At 34.8% G+C, this 13,973-nt stretch overlaps 1 protein-coding gene across 1 annotated transcript; it reads right to left on the bottom strand.

The window, feature by feature from the left end:
• Nucleotides 1-793: 793 nt before the first annotated feature.
• Nucleotides 794-11,532, bottom strand: LOC100717932 (olfactory receptor 7G2-like). Its single transcript, XM_003470667.1, has 2 exons — nt 11,456-11,532; nt 794-1,739 (listed from the first exon to the last, which is right to left on the bottom strand). The coding sequence occupies exons 1-2, from the start codon at nt 11,530-11,532 to the stop codon at nt 794-796; spliced, it is 1,023 nt and encodes a 340-aa protein (XP_003470715.1).
• Nucleotides 11,533-13,973: the final 2,441 nt, after the last annotated feature.

Consider the following 13,973-nt stretch of genomic DNA (forward strand, 5'->3'; position numbering starts at 1 on the left):
AAAATGCCACCCAAAGATTATCATAACTAACAGTTTCTGCAAAAGATATAAAACAAACACAATCAACACACATAAATCAATGCCAATCTTACACAGCATCACTTTGCTTCATTTTGTCCCTCAGAGCATTACATACAGTTCTAATTGTAGTATATATGCCACCACAGCAATCATTAGATATTGTTTCAAGGTTGCAGGAATAAGAAGCAACCCCTGCCTTTTTCTCTAACCCTCTTTATACTTGTTATCTTCTGACGGGTTTCACTTTCAAGTCCCTTTTCTAGGCATAGAGTTTTTACTTTCCCTCATTTCTGAGTATACACAGATTCTTTTCAGCATCCTCTGGTCATCTTATTAGTGCTGCTAACTCTAATCTACCATGGAGGATCATAGCAAGAGTAAATATTTGAGTTGGTGGATGTACCAATTATCCTAATCTAATCACTGCATTTTGTGTACAGGTATTGAATTGTTAAACTGTGCCACACAAATAAGATCAATTGACATGTGGTTATTAAATATATTTTTATAGTCAGTTAACACTAAAACCCATGACTTGGGATCTTATTCCATAATGTGAGAAAGAAAACTGACTTTAGAAAGTGAAGTTGTTTTTGAAATATCACAAATGGCTACAAGAAAAGTAAATTGCTCAAAATACAAAGTTAAAATGTATTTAGTCTTTATATCATTATGTGGTGATTTTGATGAACTTGGTGATGGGAGAGCCAGACATTCTAACACACTGGTATTTCTGTCACTGTAACTTACTCTGTCAACAGCAAATGACATATCACAGAACCAAAGACACCCTTTTGAAGAACTTCTTTAGCGCTTCTTTCATTTCTCTGTTCCTCAGACTGTAAATAAAGGGGTTAGTTATTTGGGGGACCACAGAATACATCACGGAAGCCATAGCAGTTTTTCTGGAGGAGTCAGTAACTGCAGAACTAACGTAGACACCCAGTCCTGTCCCATAGAACAAAAAGACAATTGTTAGGTGAGATCCACAGGTTGAAAAGGCTTTATACCTTGCTTTGCCTGATGGAATCCTCAAAACGGATGAGATTATTTGAGCATAAGAGAAAATGATTCCGGATAAAGGAACACCACCAAATATGAAAGCTGCCACATATGTGAGGATGTTATTGATGAGGGTGTCAGAACAGGCAAGTTTGATGATTTGAGCAAGTTCACAGAAGAAGAGGGGGACTTCCAGATCTGTGCAAAAGGACAGATGCAGCACCATCAGAACAAGAAGGAGGGCATTCACAGTACTAATGGGTAAGGAAAGTAGAACCAGCAGAGCACAGAGGCGGGGATTCATGATGACTGTATATTTCAAGGGGTGACAAATGGCCACGTAGCGATCATAAGCCATTGCTGCAAGAAGACAATTCTCCAAACCAGCAAAGAACAAAACAAAACAAGCCTGAGTAAGGCATCCTGAATATGTGATGCTCTGGTCCTGTGCTTGGATGTTCACCAGCATCTTTGGAATTGTTGTTGTGCTTAAACAGATATCAGTGAAAGACAGGTTAGAGAGAAAGAAGTACATGGGGGTTTGAAGGTGGGTGGTAGAGCTGATGGCCAGAATGATGAGCAGGTTCCCCAGGATGGTGACCAGGTATATGGACAGGAAGAGGCTGAAGACGGGCAGATGCAGAGTTGGATCATCTGTTATTCCAAGAAGAAAAAAATTTGCAACATTTGTTATGTTTCTGGCTTCTACATTGCATCTGGTGGAAATATGGAAAGAAATAACATGTTAACACCATCAGCAGCACCATTTGGCAACATGTGAAAATACAAGTTCTTTGTCCCATGTCCAAATGTATTCACCATAAACTGGTGGCGGCAGTGCGTGCTTCAATAAACCCTCTGAATGATCTCGATATATCCTGGATGTAGAGTGCATTCAGGGTTCAAATGCATTCAGTGACTCAGTTTTCTCATGGTTAATTTGAACTCAAATAAAAATGTAAATATTTCCCTCTGATATTTGCTGCCTCCATCCATCTTCATGCACCCTGTTTTTCTCCATTCCTTTTATTGAAACATATTTTTATTGCACATCAATTTTGTTTCATTCCTTGTGCTAGGTAGTGGCAGTAAAACAGAGTATAAATCCACAGATTAAGCAAATCAAAGATGAGAGCCAAGTTATGAATTCTGTTTTTTTAAAAAGTTGATTCCCTAAATTTGACTTACCTTTGAACACCAGAAGGTTGTGTAAAATTACACACATGTGATTTCTTGCTATCATCCCCACTTGCCTAAGCAAATCTTTAGGTAGAGTGAGGTTATATTGTTGTTATGAGCTAAACACTACTTGGCACATCTACATTTGAACTCAGCTGTGTTGACTCCTTAGCTAGCTCTTTAGATCAATCACTATTAATGTTTCAGGATACTGTTGCAGAGAGCTGGAAAGACTTTGAAGTACCCAGTTGGCAAGAAACAAGCAGGAAGGTATAGTTCTGTATAGTAATGTGAAAAAGAAAGTGGATGCTTTACCAATGTGGCTTGTAGCTATACTTCTTAAGATACGGCAGCAGGCTTCCTGGGAAAACTGGATTATCTCACACAAGTAATTAAAATCCAATCCATTGAAATTGTAAAAGAATTTAACGACTAATGATAGGCTTTGAAGATGTGATAAGACTCAAATATCTCCTTTGTTCTGGACTCTGTATGTGGAGCACACAGATATGTTTCTTTTTCTTGATAAGTTTTCATTTCATTTTATCTTTGGGCTTAGTCTTATATTATTTCCATCTTACAAAAGACGATTACCTACACTACCTGGTAACAATATGGACAGGATTATTATTATTAACTGATAATTCAAAGCTTATCATTTACTGATCTTAATATTTTCCTCTAGCATCTTCCTTCTTCCCAGATATGTCCATCTCTATAAGCTTTGTTGCAGCATGATTTTGAAAGCTATTCAGTAGATCATAGCAATAAGAGCAGAAAGAGCAAAAGGAGTTTGAAGTTCATAAGACTCTTCTGCAAACTCCATACCATACCCTCTGGCAATTAATATTAGAATAAGCTGGTATTGTTTATCTATATCATTTTTTCTCAGCCTAATCTATTGCTTAATTTGAGATGTGGCATATCATTTCAAAACAGATTAATGAAAGTGACACACAATGACTTCAAAAAATGAAAAAAAGAATATTTGATTATATTCAGAAAACAGAAACTTACAAGAAAACACAGAATTATAAGTCATCTAGAAGATAATCTTATTGGGATTGTCATGGTACTGCAATGGTCTCTGTCATCAAAGAGAGAAAAAAGCTATAGCATCATTTATCATTCAGTGCAATCCTGACTTATGTACGTGTGCTGAATGTGACCCAGGTCTTCACACTTGCTTTCTGAATAAGGAAAATCTTCAAGGATGTGAACCCAGATCTCATGTTTACACAACAGCACCAATGTGACAGATGTTAGCTGGATGACAGAAATCATTTTTCATTTTATATGTGTACCAACCACAACATTACATGATTTCACCAAATACATTTTTCACTTACTTTATATAGACCTGGTAATAATATGGAGGTGTTGAGCAACAAATAGATCAAATATATCCAGCACAGAAAACACCACTTGGAACATTTGTATTCACATGACTTTTTGTTTACTTTTGTGTTGTCACATACCACTATATATGGAACTACTCATTTTCAAAAAGTATCAATTAACCAAGAAAACTGAGGAAAATAAAGAAAAAAAAGCATTCTTAGCATCATAAGTGAAAATCCTAAGACAATGTTTCTGAGCTGAAGCTACCTTTAGAAATGATGGTCAAGCTAAAAATGAGGAAGAAAACGTCAATAATACCACTATTCAGTTGGCATAGTTATGTTGTAAAATATGTAACAGCTAAAGTTAAATAAATAATAAATGAATTAGATACATCAATCAAATATGACCTTACTTCCAAAGCATTAAGTATGGGATTTTGTTAACTGGCCTAAAACAGTTGTTTGATATCTCACCTATGTATTGCAAACAGAGATGTGCTCTCCAGAAGGACATGTAGGCTTAATGAGTTACCGTGCTTCTGGTCAACAAAGGTCATCTTTGGGAAGAAACATAAATGTTGCCTACTGCTTGGGGCAGGGCTGCAGAGGGAAGTGGCCACAGGCTGACTTCTCCAGCAAGTCAATTCCTAGGGCGTCAATATCCAGAGCTCCTCATTACACCAACTATTTCACTATCATTCTGCTCCCAGAAGTGCGGATCTTTAAAGATCTTCTCTGTAGAAGTGAGGAATTCAGGAAGGCTAATTTTCTGACCCTTGGGGATGTGTTTACATGACTTTTTTCTCAACATTTTTTTCTGTTCATCCACATTTCATGAGCCCTAAAAATGTTTCACGTATTATGTGTTTCTATAACAAGTTCCAGTGTCACCCTTTAGCTACAAACATGAATCTTTATGTAATTAATAATTTAGAAGCATAATTCTAATTTTTAAAATTAAGTTTATTGGTACATATTAGACATACTTACTGATGATATTCACCATAGGGAATCTGTAATTGTACATGATGTATTTTGATTCCCTCCCCTCCCCCAATCTTCTCTCCTCCCTTTAAACTCTCTTCTCCCTATTGACAAAGCATTGTTTCAATTTTACCCTTTTTATTTTATTTTTTTTCCTTTTCTTTCTTTCCTTCACCTCATCCCTGGTTACACTTTCCTTTTGAAAAATTTCTCCCCATTTCACTGTATATTATACATTTTAGTATTTATTTACTTTTTCAATTTCTCATACCAAGGACACCATGCAACATTTGCAAACATAAGTCAAATTTATTTCACTTAAGAGTATGTTCTCAAGTTGCATCCATTTACTTAGAAACCTCTCATTTATCCTTCTTTGTGGTGGAATACTACTCCATTGTTAAAAAATATATATCTTTTTATCCTTTTCTTTGTTGATGGGCATTTGGACTGTTTCTAAGATTCATCAATTACAAACTGTGGTGCTATAAACCTGGGTGCATATATATCGCAGTGGTGTACTATTTTTAAATGTTTCAAGAACATACCAAGAAGGGGAGTACCTGGATCAAATGAGACCAGTAATCCTAGTTTTTTAGGCATCTCTACACTGATTTCCACAGTGGCTATACCAGTCTACATTGCAACCAACAGTGAAGGATACATTTTTTCCCCACAGAACTTCCAGCATTATTATTGGTTTGTTACTCCAGAAATAATGAATTCTATCCAAAAATAAATTAATTCTGATTTTAACTTATTGAATACTTGTAATACTTCTTTTGAGAAGTGCCTGTACATATCCATTGCCCATTTTTATTAAGTCTTTTATATTTCGGTGTCTGGTCTTTAGACTTTACATAACCTAGAGGTTTCTCCTCTACCCAAAGATTATCTAGAAAAAAATTTCCTACTCCAAAAATTGTCCCTTCACACTCACGGTTATTTCCTCCAGTGTGCAGAATCATTATGCCTGATATAGTTTCATTTATTGTACTTGGTATTATTTATTGTGTGGTTAGACTTCTGCTCAGAAAGTGTTTGTTTTTAACAATGACTTCAAGAGTTTTACTTATTTCAGTCTTCCTAAATATTCAATGTTTTGGCTTTTTGATGTAGGAATCTGATATATTTTTCATTTTACTGTGAGTAGCATGAGGATAGATTAATTTTTCTGTACATGAGTTAATCAGCTTCCCCAGCTCCATTTATTAAACAAGGTATATTTTCTTTAACATTAGGTTTAGGTCCCAAGTCTAAGATAAAATGGTTAAAGCTACATGGGGTTATCCCCTGCATTCTTGATTCTGTTTATGCAGTATTTCTATTTTAGTGCCATATCACATTTTTATCATTGTAGTTTTGGTTTATTATCTGAAATGTGGAGTTGTAGTGCTTCCTGCTTTGTGGTTGTTGCTCAGGCTTGATTTATATATATGGGGTTACTTTGGTTTCCATATAAATTGCAAGATTGTCTTATTCACTAACGGATAGTGTTGGTTTATTTATTGGAATTGCATTAAATCTATGTATAGTGAAAATATTTATTCTGAAAATATTATTTCTGCCTATCAAGGAAAAATGTTTTGCTACTTCTTATATACTCTTTAATTTTTTTGATTACTATAGTTTTCATTATAGATGGCTTTCTTTTTTGATTGGTTAATTTCTTTTTATTAGCATTTTCAAGCTTCTGTGAATGGAATTACCTTCCTGATTTCTTTCTCAGTGTGTTCATTGTTGATGTACAGAAATGTGGCTGATTTTGTGAGCTAACATGATATCCTGTTATTTTCTGCTTTTTCATGATTTCTAAGATTCTATTAGTGGAGATTTTTGGAACTTCTATGTTAAAAAATCATGTCATCTGCAAAAAAGATAGTTTGAATTCATTTCTTATATAGATTTCTTTTATTTCTTTCTTTTACCTGATTCTGATGGCAAAAGTTTCAAGAGTGTTTTAACAAGGGTAAAAAGAATAGACAGTCTCATGTTGTTGCTGATTTGAATTTTTCCCATTTCAGGTGTTTTATATCTCAGTTACTAATCATAAGACCACAATTTTTTAAATTGAGAAAACTAGATATTTGGTTATTAAGATCTATTTATCATAGACATGAGATAAAATCCTGAATAATATTAAAATAATTCACAAACTAAATGCTAGAAGCACACACAAAAGACACACCCTTTAAAATAAAGTATACCCCTACACAAAAGCTCCAAAACATCTGCTTCAATTAAAAATCCACTTCAATCATATAGAAATATTATTAATAAGTTATAAAACATTCAGCTTAAAGGAAATAGGTAAAATGTACAGCTCATGAGAAAAAATATTTTGTTCATAATATGGGACATGAGTCTGAAATTCACAATAAGTGAAACAGAAATTAGGTAAATGCCATTTTACATTGGAAACGTCAGAAAAATATTAAAATGATTTGAGAAGGATATTTTACAATAAAAGTATAGTAAGAAGGTAGAGTGTTTCAATCATGTAGGAAATCTCATCAGAAATATGCAAACATGGAAAGCCACTCTATTACAGCCAATTATTCAATTTTAAATATAAGCTACCCTTTATTTCCTTAAAAGAATGGACCACTGAAAATGTAGCAGGGAGTGCTGTCCCAGGAGGTATACTTGAGTTTCTTAGTTGCCCGTGACATAGTTCCTGTTCCAGTTCTTGTTGCTTCACTCTCCTATAAATGGCTGGTCACTGTGATGCATATTTTATAAACTAATCCCCAGCTGAAAAACCATTCTGCCTCTGTATGTCCTGCTTGCTTATTCATATAAGCCCTAGATCACCAGAGATCAGGACCTGACATGCTGATAATGGTTCTGCTCAATGCTTGTCAAAATAAATAAATTTGCCTTTATTCTGGGTGTTGTTTTGTTGTTTTTACTTGCTGTTGCTAAAAGACATTATTCACAATACTGAAAGAATATCTCATAAAGCCAATTTATTGATGATGTCCCAGAATACGGTGTATGATGTAACTGCCTCAGAAAAAATGTATTTCACCAGCAAATTGTCCTACTAATTGTTTCTTTTTTTGCAAACTTTGTGTCTGATTTATTTCTTTTAAAAAAAAGCAGTAAAAGGGTACAAGTAATAAAGAATTTTAAGAAAAAATACAGTAAGAAATCACTAGTTAATAGATTACATATTGTCATCTTAGAAACAGTTGTCCAAAATTACAAAATTAAAGCATACAAAGTGGACATTCATACAGTGAGATTGCAGACAGTTCTGTTCAATGATCCAACCAAAGCTCAGTAATATGGTTTTCTAACCTACACACTTAAATATAAATGCAGTTATATCCTTTAGACCACTTTCTTTTCCTCTGTTTTTTACAATAACATTACACTTTTTGGGTTTTATTACTCCCACAGTTCTTATTACTTTTTTTTGAAGAGAATAAAACCAAATGTGACAAAACAAAACAGAGTCAGTTAGAACAGAAGGATGGACATAGTACATGATGCAAAAATAGAATACCAGGTGATCAAAAATGGCTACCATTATGTCTCTTGCTATCTTAAAAAGAGATGCCTATATCACCAGTTATAATAGAATTGAACAAAACAGTACAGAACAAGACCAATAAAACCTACACTGGAGACCTTACTGGACTTCAAAGAAGATAATAATCAAACCATAATGGGCATCATAGTAAATCTTATTGCCTTCAAAGTGGTTGCCTATGTAGGGAGTGGCTCAGAATGGCTGCTGCTGCTCTGCCCCTCCCACCTGAGGGCATTTTGTGTGTCAGCCTACATTTCCCATGATCCTCTCCTTGCCTACAGTGCGCATGACATGAGCAACTTCCCACTTTAGCCTACTTCTCCCATAATCCCCTCTTGTTGACACCATGTTCGCTTAGCTATGTGCCTACGTATGACTTCCTGCTTATCTGATAGGCCCACTGCATATGAGAAGATCCAAGCTGGCCCATCCTGTAAGGCCACGTCCCCTTTGACTCTATATAAGCCATGTATACTTCCTAAATAAATGAGACTCGATTGGAATCTCAACCTGTCTCCATCTCTCTTTTCTCTTGCCCAGCCCTTCGTCTCTGTCCCCTCTCCAGGCGAGGCCCACGCACCAATCCACAGGATGGATCATGCCTATACCCTCAAACTTGATACTATCAAACAAAACAGGATATATTAAAATCAGACAGAACAAGGTGGGGAGAGCAATACTAGGGTTCAAATCAGGTTAATAGGAAAACAAAAAAGTTACTACAATATATCCCTCTATTTTTAAATTTAGTTTTCCCTTAATTAAAAAAATAATAAATAAATTAATTTAAAAAGGGGGGAGATTGAGATAAAAGAGGACATAGTAACAGAACAACACAGGTCAGAACCAAACAATTTAAGCATCATTGTGTTTAACCACCAGATAAGCTGACATAATAGTAGTCACCATAGTGTCTCTTTTCTTGAATTATTTGAGTATAACTTCATATACTATATCATCAAACATATCAAGACAGTGTGAAGCCATTCAAGAGAATGAAAGAATTACAGGGTATTTAGAACCAGCTAACAGAAAACGAACAATGGTTTCTATATTATCTCTTTTCCTATAAAGATTTTGTTTATACTATCACATATAGTAAAATATAAGATACAACATGTTAATACCAATGAAAACAGATGAACAACAGCTTGATGGGACTTCAAAACAGGATGATATTAAATCAGCACTAGCTATTATAATGTATTATTTTCTTCAAAGTAGCTATTCGTACTATCACAGACAATAAAATCGAACAACCCAAATTAAAACCATTCCAATTAATGAGTGAAAACATTATATGGCTTCAAACCAATATGATTGGGAATCATGATCTACCACTTTTTCTGCTGTAGGACTAACACTAGTAATCAGTGCACATGGTGGACTTTTTCTCTAGATAGTCACTAGGTAGGACCAAAACTTTGTTTAAAACACTTGCAATCCTGAGAACCTTTTCCAAATTAATACATTCAAAGAGTGCACCAAAAAATTTACCAATATAAACCGTTATCTCAAGTTCTACTTTTGTGAAACCTGAACAATGTGATTGTGCACCGATTCTGTCTGGGAAAGTATAAACCAGATATTAAAAGTCAAAAAGCTAGACTTAAAGCAATATACTAGTTAAAGTCAATTGAAAATGATCCCAATTAGTAAGTTAGTCATGTAGCAGACTTTCATGAAAAAAGTTTCATATATACTGGATTATAGGAATGTCATGTACTTCACTTACTGCATAACCACAAATCCAAAATAAATGACATGTCATAGAAAAGGAGCCAATGAATTTGTTCAAGTTCCTCAAACTATAAAGAGATTCAGCATTGGAGATACCATACCATAAAGCATTTGAAGCTACAGAACTCGTCCTTTGAGATCAGTAATTGTGAATGGAATGTACACCCCCAAACTTGTCCATAGAATAAGATCATCAAAGATCAAACATCATGATTATTGCTGTTAATGTAAGGATGGATCAAAATATGTAAATCAATAAATATAATGTATCACATAAATACATGTAAGGATAAAATTACAAGATTATTTCAATAGATACAGAAAAATCCTTCAACAAAAGCCAATATTCATTAATGACAAAAACCATGACAAAATTTTGTTTAGCAGAACCTTACCTTCAAATAATAAGACATTTATGAAATACTGCCAACGATATATTAAATGGGAAAAATTGAAAGCAATCGCATTAAAATCAAAAAAATACAATGCAACACTCAACATTTTATCAATTAGAGCAATTAAGCAAGAAGAAGAAATAAAAAGTATTTGAATAAGGCATATTTTAGAGCACAACTTCTGTCCATGACAGAGATGCAGTCCAGATGATCAATGGAAAAGTTAACCATAAATGAACCAAAACAACTGGTTTTGTGTCACTAGCATCATGGGCAGGTATCCATCTGCATTTACTACAACTATCTGGGGATAGGAAGAAAAGTTGGCTAGGATAGGGGTAGCTCATGGAGGTTACAGTGAAGCCTTAAGTTCTATTCTGACATATTCCCTATCTCTGATGTATTCCTTATCTTTGTAATAAAAGACAACTCTATAGTTTAAGGATATAATGATTTGAAATTAGGATTTGGGGGATTTTTTATTATTATGATTGAAAATGTTTACTGATCAGTTCCACATATCACATAATCTTCTCAAGTTGCCATGTTATCAAGTAATGTCAACTTGATAAGCAATAATCCTGAGTACAGTGGATACTGTTTTTTCCTCAGAAAGAAATAATTTATCTAAAACTGGTCCCAGTAATTGCTTCACATACAGTAAGTGTCCACTGAATAAGTTCTGGAGTTGTTCTGTAGTTCAGTCTTAAATAATTAACACCTTCCCCCTAAGGACTCCTGATTAAATATTATCAAATATATTGGACAGTGCACTGTATTTCTTATACAGATTTAGCCTACCTTGTAGGAGGAGTCACCTTCAGAATAAAACTTCATTCTTTTTTTTCAGTTTGCTCCTGCTAGGAGTTTTTCTTGGAAGTAGCTCTGCTGGCCATGTGTGTAGTTTTTTCTGAGTCTGCAACCCTTCCTAGGCTTAATGTGTGTGATCAGGACTGGCTCCCCTACTCTTCACCCGGGATCAGCTTTCCAGATTATTTTGTGTTTTTCTTTCCACATGGAATTCCTTTTCTCAAGCTTTTCTCTAGTTTCTAGTTTTCCTATCATTTTCATCCCAATTCCCAGTGTTGTACTTCTTTCTTTTCACCAAATTGTTTTCCAGGTATTTCAGTTCCTGGTTGTAGAGAGACTATATTTTGCTGTCTGTATCTATTCTACCAATTTTAATCTTCCAAAAGGATTCTCTTGATCTCACCTTGATTTCCTATTCAACAATCCCCCATGACTGTGCTCACCTTCTATAGGGCTCCAGCTGAGCTTTCTGTCCTGTTGTACAGCTATAAGGGTTCATGCCATCTCTCTGACCAAGCATCTTTTACCCTTCACAAAGCCATCAATTTTGCTTCTGTAAGCTCATCAATGTGCGGGCCTTAGAGCTATCAGCAACCCTTATCTGAGGCTGGAAGAGTTCACATGTTGATGTAAATGGTGGGTTGGGGACAGACTACTGTGTTGGCACAAGATTCTCTGCTGTTTGAGAAAGCAGTAGAAAAGTGCCTGATTTGATCATCCTCTACTTCACAATTTTTCAAACACCAAATGCTGGGAAATAATCTTTAACTCATAGCCTTTGGAAACATTTCAGATTCACATTACATAACTGGATAACTGTGAGAATGATCCTACAATGAGGCCACCTTATGTGGGGCTAGGTGAAGACCTATTTCTGGACACTATGCATTGTATACTTGTGAAATCATAATCATGAACAATGACTCCCTTGATAATCTAAGCATATTTGTGTAAAACTTTTTTTTTTAGTTTTAAAGAGGGTAAAATTAAACACATCAAACCAGAACAAAACAGAACATAGGAAAGCAATATGAGTGTAAATTTCAAAGCAAGACAATCAGAGATCTTGACTACCTATCATTATTGTCTCTTGTTTTCTTCTGAATAGTTTTTCATATCTTCATATATAGAGAATTCACATGAAACAACATAGTTTAGAACAGATATGAACAGGATAAGGAAAGCATTTTAGGTCTTCAAGACCAGACAAAAGGGAATTCAACAATGGCTGTCATAGTGTCTCTTCAAAACAGCTGTCCATATCTTCATGTATGTTGAAATTATACAAAACAAAACAGGCTAAAATCTCTCTGAACAAAGAATAATAGTATTGCTGGATTACACGTCATGACACTATGGAATCGGCACTGGGTACTGTTGTGTCTCTTTTTCTTCAAAATAGTTGTTCTTTTCATCATGCACTATATACTCAGTTCTCATAAACCATTTATAGAGTCTACACTTGAATGGGTCTCTACATGTATTTCTATCCTTTCTGTATTAGAGGGAAAAACAAAGCATAGAAGACAAAACAAAACAAATACCTATAAAAACATGAAATGAAAAAGTCATATAAAACCACAGTACAAGGTGATCCACAATGGCTACTGTGATTTCTCTTGTTATCTTCAATAGAATTGTCCATATACTCAGGCATTGTATAATTGAATACAGCAGTACATAACAATATTAATAGAAACAAAACATTGTAGACATTGTAAAACTTCAAAAGCGGGTAATAATCAAATCAGAGTGGGTATCCTAGTGAATCCTGTAATCTTCAGTGCATTTGCCTATACTCTCAGACTGGATACTATTAATCATAACAGATTTTAATAAAATCTATCAATACAAAACAGCAATCTAACAAACCAGATTCAACTAAGATCAATCATGATAAAACAGTATACGTTATACCGGGCTTCAGATTATGTTAATAAGAAATTAAGGATGATTCTCATACTGTATCCTGCTATTTTCAGGATAGCTGTCTGTGTCCTCAGATGTAGTACAAGTAGACCAACTGGAGCAATAACCCATCTAAACAGAGCATTATGAGCAATGTGCATTTTAAACACTGATACACTGTTAACAATATCCTCTGATTTCTTTTTAAAGACTATTCCTCCCTTTTCACTCCCACATGGTGCTGCACATTTTGGGTCCCACCAACTCCCTCAGTTTATATAATGGGGGGAGGGAACCTGCTATTTACTTAAGTGGTTCCAGATCTTCTTACTCCTAGACTTGATCCCAAGTTGTATTCCTTTACCTACAAAAGCCTCTCTGCTACTGTTCCTCAAATCCTGGTATTTTAAAAATCTCTCTCTAGAATGTCCTTCAGTATTCTCTGTAGGGTTAGATTGGTGGTCACAAATTCCTCCAGGTACTCTTGGTCATGGAAGCATCTTATTTCTCCATCAATTTCTGGAGACAGCTTTTCAGGGTACATCAATCTGGGCTGGAGGTTATTTTCTTTCAGGGCTTGGAATACTTCACTCCAAGGTCTTCTTGATTTGATGGTCAGTGTTGAGAAGTCTGCCATGATTTTGATGGGTTTTCTTTATAGGTGATTGTTTCTTTTATCTGATGGCTTTTAATATTCTGTTCTTATATTGAATTTCTGAGATCTTGATTATTATATGTCTGGGTCTAGTTATATTTCGATTGAAGCTGGCTGGAGTTTTGTATGCTTCATACATCTGAATACCATTTCCTTTTCCTATGCTTGGGAAGTTTTCCTCAACTATTTCTATGAATAGCCTTTGTATTTCTTTTGTTTTAACTCCTGCTTCTTCACTTATGTTTTTTATTTTTAAGTTACAGATACTTTTATCTTCTAGCCTTTGTATTGTTACTGCCTGTTTCCTTGTTATTTTTAAGAGATCTTTCCTTTTATGATCATGTGTTGCAAACCTGTCTTCAAGTTTTTATAGTCTATCCTTAGTTTCTTTCTAGAAG

This window comes from Cavia porcellus, unplaced genomic scaffold (genome assembly GCF_034190915.1).
Source record: "Cavia porcellus strain 051 isolate PalLab524CR breed Dunkin Hartley unplaced genomic scaffold, mCavPor4.1 scaffold_1, whole genome shotgun sequence".
Classification (NCBI taxonomy): domain Eukaryota; kingdom Metazoa; phylum Chordata; class Mammalia; order Rodentia; family Caviidae; genus Cavia; species Cavia porcellus.